This window comes from Scomber japonicus, chromosome 9 (genome assembly GCF_027409825.1).
Source record: "Scomber japonicus isolate fScoJap1 chromosome 9, fScoJap1.pri, whole genome shotgun sequence".
In the NCBI taxonomy this organism is placed as follows: Eukaryota; Metazoa; Chordata; class Actinopteri; order Scombriformes; family Scombridae; genus Scomber; species Scomber japonicus.
The window spans coordinates 9,236,823-9,250,389 of NC_070586.1; the positions used below are offsets into that span (position 1 = coordinate 9,236,823).

The 13,567-nt window shown below is 38.9% G+C and overlaps 1 protein-coding gene across 1 annotated transcript in view; it reads right to left on the minus strand.

Moving 5' to 3' along the window:
• Positions 1-1,354: 1,354 nt before the first annotated feature.
• mapk1 (mitogen-activated protein kinase 1) overlaps positions 1,355-13,567 on the minus strand; it is a 36,198-nt gene continuing 23,985 nt past the window's right edge. Inside the window, exons 2-9 of the mRNA XM_053325014.1 lie at positions 11,594-11,776; positions 10,481-10,670; positions 9,985-10,101; positions 9,436-9,550; positions 7,598-7,729; positions 6,256-6,365; positions 5,979-6,108; positions 1,355-2,689 (exon numbers count right to left, since the gene is read on the minus strand). Of these exons, the coding sequence (XP_053180989.1) occupies positions 5,992-6,108; positions 6,256-6,365; positions 7,598-7,729; positions 9,436-9,550; positions 9,985-10,101; positions 10,481-10,670; positions 11,594-11,776 (964 nt within the window). The 3' untranslated portion in view covers positions 1,355-2,689; positions 5,979-5,991. The remainder of the gene's footprint in view (positions 2,690-5,978; positions 6,109-6,255; positions 6,366-7,597; positions 7,730-9,435; positions 9,551-9,984; positions 10,102-10,480; positions 10,671-11,593; positions 11,777-13,567) is intronic.

A 13,567-nucleotide genomic window follows, 5' to 3' on the forward strand; every position in this document is an offset into this window, starting at 1 on the left:
GAGTTTAACTAATCTACTTTGAGATGCTTTTAGTGTCCCTAAATAATAATAATAATAATAACAATAATAATAATAATAATACTTCTTAGTTTCATTCATTAGGTCACTCACATTACCAAATAAGTTTTCTTTTTTCTTTTTGGGAGACTTTAATAAGAAAAGGCTTGGGGTGTACCACAAAGCTGGATATTTGAGGCTCACTTTGTAAGAAATGACACGGTTGGTTGATTTCTCCAGGTTGCTTTTTTTATAACATTGAAGTGTCAGCAATTCTGACTTCTTAATTTTTATACCAGGAAAAAGTTTTTAATCTACAACTAATCATTTAAGTCATAATTCCTCTTTTTTTCTTCTTTTTTTAAATCAAAATAAATTCAAACAGTCTTCAGTAAAGCAGTTACTGGCAAGAAGTGAAAATATGATCTTTGACGTCTGCTGCAGTTTTATACTTTTATTTAAATTTTTATTTCTTTTTTAAAGTTTCTACTGCAGTGGTCTGCTGGTACTGACACTGCCAATCAGCGTGAAAATGTGCAATTTAAAGCAAAAAAAAAAAAAGAAAAAAGAAATGTTACAGCGGACCAAATATGAAGAACATGATCTGTTACATTTGAGTATTATTTAAACTTTATCATCATGTGCCTGGATCCCATTTCTCAGGTTCAGATAACAACATGTTGGTGGTTATTTTCTTCTTGACTGGTAAATATATATATATACAGATATATGGTTATTCTCCTATTTTGCAAAAAAAAAAAAAAAAAAAAAAATTAAACAACGTCTTAGCATGCTTAGATGGAGTTGGGTTTAAAAAAGAGGAGACTGAAATCTGGGTTAATCTGTAGAAATTAACAACAATGAAAGCTGAATAAAAATCAGACAAAGAGAATGCTATGGCAAAAAAAAAAAAGAGAAAGAAGAACAAAGAAAGAAAGAAAGAGGACAAAAAGCACCGTGTGATCGGGAAGTGTGATATACCACCGAAAAGGTAGAACAGAAAGAGCCAGAGCTTGTCCTGGCGGATCGGCCCCCGGCTTTGTGTGGCACTTAAACATCGTCGTCTTTGTATACAGAGCTTATAACAGTCATGCAAAAAGGGCACAGTTTTAAATTCTAACAAGGCGATAGAGAGATTAACGAGAGACGAGAGACTGGAGAAGAGAGAGCGAGACAGACAGAGAGAGACAGAGACAGAGAGAGAGAGAGAAAAAATAAAAAATAAAATAAACCACTGAACAGGAAGAAAAGGGAGGCACATTTCCTCCGGACGAAAACGAGTCCTGTGTGATAACCGATTTCTAGTCCTGGTGATGACACCCCCCCCCCCCCCCCCTTCCCCCCTCCCCGTCCCATATGAAAAATAATCATACTGTACATACAGACTTGTGTGAAATAAACGGACTTTTCCTTTAGTTTCTCATGGCTAAGGCAAACATATTGAAATATTGAAGGTGAAACTTTTCCACTGCGCTTTGAAATATGTTGATACTTGGTGCGTGTATACACAATCTGACATCTTAAGAGAAGAAGCCAATGAGAGGTGACACTGGGCTTTTTTTGTGTTTTTAACAAAGAGAAAAAAAAGTTAGAAATTCATCAGATTCACCTTCTAGCATCACGCTTGCCTTTAAAATATCCTAAGACTCTTTCGGCTATATATATCTATATTTATATAGATATAAATATTAATATGTGTAGATTTGCATTTGGGCTTCCTGTGAGTGTGTTAAGGATATAATACAAGGTGTTTGATAAAATATAGATCCTCATTAACACCTTGTGTGATTGCTTTGTGGCCTGTTGAGTCTCTCGCTGATTATTCTCTGGTGATTTTTAATTAATTGCATAAATCAGTTGATTTAATTTGGGGGTTTTCTTCTTTTTTTCTTTTAAATCCAGAGAAATGATGAGAGAAAAAAAGATAAAGGGAGATCATGTTATCCCTTTTAACATACAGTGCCATAAAGGTTAGAAAAATTCATAAGGCCTTTTTTTTATTATTTTATTGTAATGGATGATTCTTATAATTAATCATCTGGAGGGAGGATTAAACAATAATAATAATTAATGACAAAAACAACTCGTTTATGTCTGTTGTGCTGCTTTTTTCCTTTTCTTTTTTTTCTTTTCTTAACACAATAGTGATTTCACTTGTGACATGTGCCATTTGAGTTATAACCACGACAGTTGCACCAAAAAACACAACAGCTATAGTCTATCACTGTCATCTAACTGGACAAAAAGGTCTTGAATAGGAATAGCCAGAGCCGAACGCCTTAGAGAGAGAGACACACACACACACACACACACACACACACACACACAATTGTTTATCTTGGCTTAAAACACAAAAATCGCCCCCCCTCCAAAACTGTAAGCTGTAATGGGAAAACTGCCCTCACCTCACCTCCGAGAGAGAGAAGAGAGAGAAAAGAAAAAAGGGAAAAGAGAGTAAGAGAGAGAATGATTGATTGATTGATTGATTGATTGATTCCTGACGCCATTCCTGAGCAAAGTGGACTTGACGAGTGAGACCCAAGGAATCCAGGTGATGTGGAGAACGGGAGAGGAGAATAAAAAACAGAAAATAACAAAAAAAGAAGAAGAAAAAAAAAAACACCAAATCACAGCAACAGTGTGGAGGCGAGGAGGAGCAGTGGCAAACGCAGAAGCCAGTCCACAGAGTGATCTGGAGGGAGGAGAAAAAAAGTGACGGTGTGATGAGAAGACAGAAGATTTGTCTTTATTTTAAACACTTCATGACAAAACCACATATTTATGTCTAATGAGCTTCTTCTTTAACACAACAGTGATTTCACTTATCACATGAGCCTTTGATAGATGGTGTTAAGTGGTGAGAATTAGAGATCTTTTTTTTCTCCACATAAAAGCAGTGTCATTTAGAGCAGGGATGTCAAACATGCGGCCCGTGGGCCAGAACCGGCCCGCCGAGGGGTCCAATCTGGCCCTCTTTCCTTCCTTGCTATCTTTTTTTCTTTATTTAGGCGCCACTGCAGGAACTTAAGGGTAATTTTACGGGGCCAGCCCTGTTGGTGCGTGTCTCCACTGCAGGAACCTCCCCCACAGGACCATTTACAGGAACCTTTACGGGTGCGGGAGCTTTTCAGGTACTCCGTTGGCCCTGAAAAGCTCCTGGGTGGGGCTTGAGGTTAACCCGGCGCTGATTGGCTAAACCTAGAGCAGGCTGTGACGCCATCAGAAAGCACTGAAACAACCGGCATTTTTAAAATCCAGCCGAAGGGGAGCATTAGCCCAGCAGACACCGCTGTAAACAACAAGACAACAGCAAGAAGATGTACGACAAATGGACCAACGAAGAGGTGCAGGCATTGATTGCCGTCTATGGCACCGAAGAGATTCAGAGGAGGTTTGTAATCGCACAACGATTACGTGGGGATCGAAACTCATGACGTCGCCGAGGGGTCCTACTCTACAGTGGAGACACGGCCACTGAGAGGGCCGAGTGAGAGGACGGCTCCTGTAGAAGTTCCTACCCCGTCCTTTTACCAGGAACTCCTGCAGTGGAAACACAGCTTTTGATGATCTGGTCCACATCAGATCAAACTGTATGTGGCCCTTGAATGAAAATGAGTTTGACTCCCCCTGATTTAGTAGTTAAGTAGTTTCTAGTAGTTGCAGACGAGTGTTTTTAGCATCAGATACTATAATATATTACCTACCTATCTACTTATTACCACCTATTTTAAAGCTGTACTCTCATATTTTATGCTCTATTTCAGTCTAGCCTTTTGTTTTCTATCTCTCTTTCTACTTCTCTGTACTTTTTCTTTTTATTATAAATCAGGGTTTCCTTTTTTAAATGATATATTTTAATGTTTCCAATTTGTACTGTTTAATCATGGTGTTTCGTTCCTGTGTATAAAATGCTCTATATAAATAAAGCTGCCTTGCCAATAGAGGGTCTAATTTGCACCATTACGAAAAACATCAAGCAACATTTTAAAATATAAAAAACTTAAAAAGACACTTAAAAAGATTCATGTAATAAACTTTGGCTACTGATTTCACTTCATTAACAACTGAAGTTAAAAAAACACTCAAGTGATGATTTAAGATGTATAAATAACATTTTAAAGTGTAAAACACCCACTGCAGAGAGGAGCCCATGTTGTTTTGTGCTGCTCTAATTTAAGAAGATGTCACACTCTGTTCCTTTTTCAGCTGACCCATGTTATACATCACAATGCCGCGGAGAGGAAACACAGTAATTACATACATACGCCGGCACAGAGCGGATGATAAAATGTCACCCTGTTAGTTATTATCACACTGAGAGGGCTGACAGGGAGCAGCTGGGAGCGTACTTAGCGGAGGACAAGGAGGGAAAAGGCAGCACCGTCTGAGTGAGGAGTGTGATTTGGTGGGAAATGATAATGTTTGATGTTGATGGTGGAAAGGCCTGAAACAGATGTAGCTTCAAGCTTTAGATTAAAAAGGCATCAGTATGTTTTTATGTTCTTATATATTCAACATCTTTTAAAAACTATTACCGTTGTCATATAGATAGGAGTGTAATGCTTCTGGATTGTGATTTTTAGATTCATACCTTGTTTTTTGGGTGGTTTTTGTCCATATTCATATATAGTCAACTAGGCTTCACACGATCAGGATTTTTGGAGCCGATCACGATCAGTGAGTTTAAATAAACCGATCACCGATCACCGATCCGATCACGTCTTCTTTGTCCACGCTCCGTTTCTTAAACTCAGCATGCTCCTCCTCGTGTTCCTATCCAGGTACATTTGTGCTGTTGAAACATTTTGCAGATGCTTCCCCACGAGGTTCTTTAGTGTTGCTCAGATTGTTAAATAGCTTGTGTTTTATCTGTCTGCCCACAACACCCACATGTTTGTTTGAATCCCACAGCTCATGATTCAAGACTCAAAAAACTTCATTGTCCGTCACATCGTTTCAGCTCCAACATGTACGGATGTGATTTGAGAAATTGAAGATTTGGAGTAAAGAAGGAGAAAAAGAAGTGAAATCCTGCTGCTATAGTTAGTTTATGTAGAAGCTTTGGTTGCTAAGGTGGTTGCTAAGGGGGGCTTTAAAGAGACAGGAGCTAAAACGGCCTGTTTCAGAAAGAGGCTGAACTGAGCGGCTGCATAAAGGACTAGTAGAAGATAAATAAGGAGTTTTTAACTGGAAATCATGTAAAGATATTCCAGTAGAGACTCAGAATATTAATATAGAGCTGGAGATGTGAAGAATCTTTATCCCTCTAAACAAAATCCTACGCAGAGAAACTTAATAGTCAGTCTCAAAAACTAGCTGTCGGATTCAAACTAACATGTCGGTGGTGTGGAACTTCTTCGGAGTAAATGAGAGATAAAACACAAGCCGTCTGCAATCTATGCAACGGGAGCATCTGCAGAAAGTTTCACCATGACGACATTGATCGGATCGGCGAATTAAGACATTACAGCCGATCTCACTAATTACATAAAATGCTAAATATCGGCCGATCCGATACAGCCCATCAGATCGGCGTAAAGCCTATAGTCAATGGTCTCAATATGTTACTCTCACGTTACTATAGATGTCCGTCTTTTCTTCACACAGTTTCATGTTTGTACTTTTGCTGCAAACAGACTAAAAAGCAGACTTATACTGGTGTTGCTCCTTTAAAAGTTCCAGTTCAGATAGGTGCTTTTTAAAGTGTTTTTTATCCTTGTGAAGTACCTCTACTTCAAACTCTGCAAGAGCAAAAATTTAAATCTATATTGAAGTGCGTTGTGTGAGGTCAGAAAACACTCTTCACTCTTGGTACATTTAGGTTGTTTAAAGCAGCGGAGGCGGGTTCGGGACTGTGACGAGGATCTCCCCCTGATCTTTTTGAGCTTGTTAAGTTAGTTATTTCCCCTCTGTAGCTCTTAACTCCGTCTCTCTAGAGTTTTAAATTGGTTTTAATCTAGACTGCAGTGGTGAGGACTTACCTGTGTTGAGATGTTAGGATCTAAATCCAGGCTGGAAACGTGCAGTTTCTTCAAAGATGAGCTCCTTCAGTGTCTCTTTGGGTAGGTCATCCAGTTCCATGTCAAACTTGAACGGGGCTTCAGCGACAGGCTACAACACGGCAGCAGACAGGAAATAGGAGTGTGAGACTTTAGACTTTAATCCCCTCTCAGGTATTTACAACAGAGATGATATATGTTGCTTTAAAAAATTTAAAATAACAGAAGAATGAGAGATGAGCAGAAATATGGGACTCACCTCATCTGTGGGGTCGTAATATTGCTCCAAGTAGGGGTGTGCCAGGGCCTCCTCCACCTCGATCCTCTTGTGAGGGTTAAAGGTCAACATCTTGTCCAACAGGTCCAAAGCTGCAGCAAAAAAAAAAAAGTTAATACAGACGATCAATAGCATTGTCAATACACTGGATTGTCCACTAGAGGGCGCCATGACACACCACATACTGCAGGATTATTTATTTTCATTTTATTTAACATATGATGGATTTGCTGAACTAGAGCATGTTTAAAACCTTTTCATACTTAAGTTTATTAAAGTTAAATGACTGACGACACATAGAATAAGAGCTGCAACAATTAGTCCATTAATCAATTAAACAGAAAATTAAATCAGCAACTATTTTGATTACTGAATAATTATTTTAGTCACTTTAGCTTTGTTTCAGTTCCTCAAATGTAAGGATTCAATGTTTTTGTCATTAATTATAGAAAATGTGTCTCTCTGGGTTCTTTTAGGATACAAATAAGACATTTAAAGCTTGGGGAAGTATAACAGCATCTTTAACTATTAGACAATTAATTGAGAATAAACTGATAATGCAAATAATTATTAGTTAGAGCTCTGCACAACAGTATACCTCCACCTCTATTCAATAAACTATTAAAACAGAGGAGCTGGAGTTCAATCTTTATAATCCAGCAAGAAATTAAACTGTTCTGGATGTAACTTGTGTGACTGTAGCTGCACCTTGTTCCTCTCTCCACATCCACTAACATTCATTGGATCTGACATAAAGAACATTTGAACAGATGCTCTAGTTCGATTATTCTTAATGAAGAAGTCACTTAAAAAATTAATGAACCTGAACGGTGTAACTATTGATTTTGTGCTTCCTCTGCATAGACACCTACCAGAGAATTTAGGTCTGAAACTAAAATGTACTTTCTAAATGTAATAAACATTTTTAGAGGGTGTATTGTAAGTTTATTTTAGTCTTCGAGAAGCAGCAATCCACTACTATTTTTTTTGGACTCGAGAGACAAGAAATATGTGCACATGCTGTCCAGACTGAAAAATGTTATTAAAAATGTATTTTCATCCTTTTTTCTCCACAAATTGGAATTGGACACATTCCTTTCTACTAAAACCTGACTATTCACAGGCTTCAGTCATGTTTCTGTTCTGCTTCGGTGGGTTTTACATTTACGTAACTTTTATGATATTTTCTTCTGGAATTTCTTCAGGAAATTGTTAAACTGACATGACCTTCCCTGTCTGCAGTACCACCTCTCGAACATTCATAATAAATTCCATCATCAGCGGGAATTGTGTTTGTCTTTGGAGCGGTTGTCCCGGTTCTGACCTTTGGGATCAGCGTTGGGGAAGAGGCGGTTCCACGGCACTTTGCAGCGCAGCGGCAGCGACAACAGATAGTTCCTGGCCTTAATGTTGATGATACAGTTGAGATCCTCCTGAGAGGGAGAGCCGAGGATCCCTGAAGCACAAAAACACACAGAAAATCATTATTAACCTTTGTGTCGTCCTCCTGGGTCACATTGACCCCGTCTGTTTTGACTGTTCCTTCTCTCTTTCCTCCCTTCCTCTTCATTCCTTCCCTCCTTCCTTCCTCCTTCTCTCTTTCTTTCCTCCCCCCTACCTTCCTTCTTTCCTCTGACCTTCATTCCTCCCTTCCTCTTTTCCTTTTCCCTCCCTCCCTCCTTCCTTCTATCATTCTTCCATCCTTCTTTCCTCCATCCGTCCGTCCTTCCTTCCTCCCTTCCTTCTTTCCTTTCCTCCCTTCCTTCCTCGTGTCCCTCCTTTCCTTCCTTCCTCCCTCCCTTCCTTGACTCGAGGACAACAGGAGGGTTAAAACACAAACTCAAGCCGTTGTTAAAAGTTTTCAGCCACATGAAGCAAAAAAAAAAAAACAGTTTCTGAACACACAACAAACCGACAGATGGGAGAAGCCATATGTGGTCTAGCACGAAGACACAAAAAGTACAGCTTGATAAACGCATATTAACAACTATCTATGGACTGGCAACGAGGAAAGTGTTGCTACTGACAACAAGTGTGAAATTTTAGTCCTAAAGTTTTCTAAAGTTGTAAGCAGACTGTTAACTTTCACAAACAGACTTACAATCGTCTCAACTTTGAGGCATCATGACATCATCAAATATGACATCATGATTCAGCTATAGTGGATATCTGTAACCTTGAGAGATGGCCGCTGACACACAGTATATACTCTACTTCCAATAACATAATATCTATACTATATCTTTAAGTCCTGACAAGAAGTCTCAGATCTTCCACTACGTTCAAAAATCTGGTGAGGCTACTTTCTGCCTTTATGGCCCTGAACTGTTTGTAAGAGCCAAAATATGTTTTGTTTATGTTTATATTTGCTTCCACTGCACGTATTGCGTCACATGGATTGATTGACACATGGGTGTGGTTTCCCCTGATTTTACCTGTTCACTTGGGTGGCGGCAGGAGTTTTGGACAAAGGGAGTTAGTAGAGCTCCGATATTTTCTGTTGACCGTCACCATCGTCATCACCATCACCATCGTCTTTCATCACTTTATTCTTACAGTCGGATCACATCAGGGTTTTTATATGTTTTTGATTTTGTTCATTCAAATAAACGTCATCTGGACTTCAATATGATTTTGTAGACGTGTCACAGATAAGAGCCTACTAAGTCTCTCAGCGGCCTTTCAGAAAAGTAGTCGCTACACTGTTTATAACATCCTCTGGATCTAGGGACAGCATGCAGATTTTTTAAATTTAGGTTAAATTTGGGTTAACTTGCATCATTGTTAATCTTTTATGTCTTCTATGTGATTTGTTTTGTTCGTTTCTTTGTATTTCTCATTTAAGCACTTTGAGTTGTATCTGCATGAGAGGTGCTGCACAAACAAAGTTATTATTATTAGCAGTAAGAATAAAAGGGTTTGTGTTTTCCAAATTGAAAGTGAGACTGTTAAAGTAATGTACAAACAAGGTGTGAAAACCACAATGAAAAAGATCTTTGTCGAAACCCTCCAATAATAAAACTTGTACACACTTTATTTTTTACTATGTGAACACTGAGCAGCTCTTCTGTGTCTGCTGGTTGTTACAAAAACAACAACACATACCACAGTCTAACTCCACTCCTAAAATAAATAGATATATAAAGATAATTCTTTTTTTACCCAAAATATGGTTGAGCTGATCCAAGTAGTGCTTCCCAGGAAAGATTGGCCTGTTGGACAACATCTCAGCCAGGATGCAACCCACTGACCAGATGTCTATGGACTTAGTGTAGCCCTGAGAGCGAGGGGCAGAGAGACACACACTCATGAATACATATGAATCTTATATAATAAAAACTGCTGGCGTGTCTTATATATTGAACATTAATATGTATAATGTATATACTAAGCCTGACTAAGCATAGTTGGGATATTGGTCATCATTTTGGCTCGGATTTAGGTGTTAGCGCCTTGGTGTTACTGTTGAATTATATCAGATATGATGACTCATAAAGAAAGAAAGCAAATTGAAATTGTAAGAAAAGTGTAATCTAAAATTTAATTTAGGACAAATATAAACAATATACTTCCACAACACATTTCATTTTGCATAATTAAAAATGCAAAACACAGATTTTATCCATAAAAACTGATTTTATTTTCACTTGTCCTTACTACTATTGTCAATGTCAACATATATTTATACACACAGCAGGTGAAGACACTCACCTTGGAGTTGAGCATGATCTCAGGTGCTCGATACCAACGGGTGGCTACGTACTCTGTTAGGAAACCAGTGTGATCGTGATCAGGATCAGCCACACGAGCCAGACCAAAGTCACAGATCTGAGGACAAAAGAGAGACAAATAAAAACTAACATGGTTATAACATCAGAGGACACGAGATGTAAAGTAAACTGGATGCTAATTTTAATTTAAAACCATCAAAAGATTGGAGTAAACATGTTCAGAGCCTTCAGATTAATGTTTGCATGGTAGTTTCGTACTCATCAGAGCTAATATTGGTCTCATTTTTCATGTTGTGTTGTGCAATAAAATGTTTATTTTCACGTTTAGTAAGTTAATTGATCAATTTCTGTTGAATACTTCATAGATTTGAGTGTATGGCAGCTTTTCTTTGCTAGCCAGTACATGCAAACTGAAACCAGTTAAATTAAGAAAGGCCTTTCCTGGAGATTTTTTTTTTGGGGGGGGCAAGCTCTACCTTGAGATCGCAGGTGGTGTTGAGCAGGAGGTTGGAGGGCTTCAGGTCGCGGTGCAGCACGTTGGCAGAGTGGATGTACTTGAGCCCTCGTAGAATCTGGTAGAGGAAGTAGCAGATGTGGTCGTTGCTCAGGTGTTGAGTCTTGAGAAGCTTGTACAGGTCTGTCTCCATGAGATCCTGGACAATATATCTGCACAGCGTCAGGTTAAAGAGCTGTCTCTGCTTGCTTGTCATACAAAAAGCTTCTTAAAACATACAGAAGTTAGACTGTGTGGGTATGTTCTATAAAATCAGATTATATATTTCAGCTTTACTGGCACACCCAGATTTAAGGTTGTTAGCATTGCAATGAAAAAAACAAGAAACTTTGCATCATTCATATCAGACGATTATCTTGTTTTTTTTAATGAACTGCTGACTTGACTGCTATTTTGTGCAACTTCTAAAATCAGTCAAATCTCAAAAGGGCCGTGAAGTGTCGTGGTGGTTAGATAAGCTAGTGCTCGAGTTGCTACAATGCACTAAAAAAAAAAAAAAAAAAAAAATCAAATTTGGCTGAGGTGCATCCTCACTGAAGAGCTTCTAGTGAAGGAAAGCTCATTTCAGGGAAGGAGCGATCTTTTATCTGTAAGAGGTTTATTGTTTTTTTGTGCGGATGACTGCTCATGTTATCTTGAAAGCAGAAAAGCAGTGAGCTGAGTAGCTGCAGGCTTCCTTTTAGGTAACGCAGAGTGTAAAACGGCACACAGTACATTATGTAACGGACAGCGGCTGCAGACTCTAACCAGTTTGTATCGTCGCTGCTGGGCTAGAGTGAAGAGTGTTTCTGCCAAATATGTGGTGACAGGCGGCTATTATGCAATAAAACACAATTCAAACCCCCATCATTCAACGCCAATTCAACATGAAAGCTCAAGTGTGAGACAAACCTCACTGGTGACATGTAGGTATGATTTCAGTTTAAGAGGAAAACCGACATTATCAGCAAGTCTAACACCAGATTCTTGGTACTTGAGATGCTAAACAAATGTCATTATAATGCTCTGAAGTATAAAGTCAGGGTAGATGATTTATGCCGCTGAGGCTCGGCCTTCAATGTCTGGAAAAGGATACACGTCCTTCATCTGGTCAATGGTTGGCGTGCGGATGATGTCGTTGATGCCGATAATGTTCTCATGTTTGAAGCGGAGGAGGATTTTGATCTCTCTCAGGGTGCGTTGGCAGTACGTCTGGTGCTCAAAGGGGCTGATCTTCTTAATGGCCACACGGATCTTGTTGTCCCGGTCATAAGCAGAGCTGCATAATTATAAAAGAAAAAAACACATAAAAAAATAATTAGACACCAATGCTGAAGAGAGGAACAAAATATTTCAATATCATCATCAACAACAACTTTATTACAGACTCTTAATCCAAGATAAAAAACATATACAACACACCACATTCGTGAAAGGTAGCGCACAACATTCAGCCTAAAGATAAATGTACATTTCAGGTGTCTCAGGTAAAAAGTATTGACTCCAGCATTACAGAACAAGCCGCTTGAACTACACCACCTCTGTTTTTGGAGCAGTGTCTGCATGAAGACCACCTGAAGCTTCTGCATGTTCTCCTTTTTAAACTTGATCCACAAGGGGGCAGTATAAAGAGGAGTGCAATATGCTCTAAAGGAGTGCTATCTTAAGGCAATCTTATCCTAAAAGCAGATATAATGGAGATTTTTCACCATAACAATGTAAAGTTAGAGGTGTGGCTCGTACCATTGCAACTACAAAAGACTTATCAGCAACTCTGCAGCTCCTCTTGGTTTTATGGAGCTTTGTAGTGAGTTTCAGTTCATTGTTTTAGCTGCCTGACTGCAACTTTAACCCAAAGCCTGAACTGTTTTCAGAGAAAAAGCTCTTAAAAAAGTCATTGTACACTACCAGTACTGCTCAGCACCAAACAGCAAACAGACACAGTTAGCTGTAGGCTAGCTGGTGAACATAGTGGAGCATTTAGCCAGATATTTCCCTCAGGAGTTAGTAGAGAGCACAAAAAGAGCTAAAAGAAAGTGAGTATTGGACTTATATTCAGCAGGTGGACTATATGTAATGAGTATTTTTCTTTTCCATCCTCCCATCCTTACATTACAATGTTTTTTTTTTGTTTTTTAACATTGCTCTATGCTCCTTTTAGCCCCTTCTAATATGAAGCAATTGGTGTATGTAAACAAATAAAATTATCATAATGCTGTTGTGTAACTGCTGGATGTGGAAATCAGCAACAGTTTACCAACAAGTTCAACATATCAACTTAAAAAGGTGATGATGTGACAGTTGTGTGGTGTGTGTGTGTATGTGTGTCTGTGTGTGTTTCCGCTGCCTCAAAGTGGCCCAAAAAAAAGAAGAAAAAAGAAAAGCAGGTTTGGAGAATCTGACGAGACTATTTAAAGTAACCAGATCAGTCAGAATTGCATTATTAATAAGCAAGAACACAGTTTGTCCTACTTCACATTTGAACTAGAAATAAGATTCATTATTGTGAACTTAAAACTTCTTTGTATGAGCTGAGGGTCGTCTTTACAGACACATGCAATCGCTGCAACAGAAAAGCATGACGCAGCATCGACACCGCCTCAAAAGCTGCCAATATCGCTGCTTTTCACGCAGTTGGCATATCTCCATCGAGCTGTGAACCATCGCGCTCAGAGCCTGTGATGTGGGCATGACACACGTGGTTTTCAATAGACAGAAAAAAAAAAGAAGCTTATTTTACTCGATGACTAGACGGAGGTTTGGCTGGTTTACTCGAACTGCCGCTCTTCATTTTGAAAGTATGTCACTGCGGGTTGATTATTTATCTATAATCTTTTAACCTAGTTATGAAATTATAAAACACACATCTTGCTGTGCTGATCAATTGTAATCGAGCAGCGTCAGTGAGGCGCTAACCTCCGTGACAAATGCTGTTTCCTTCCTGTGGTTTGCCAGTGGAACGCTTTTAAGGTGAAGTACCTCCTAACACGAGGAAATGTTCAGTCTGTATTCGCAGTATCTTCCACCCGGCTCATACAACATCAGTTACACACTGGATCTGAAAACTGGG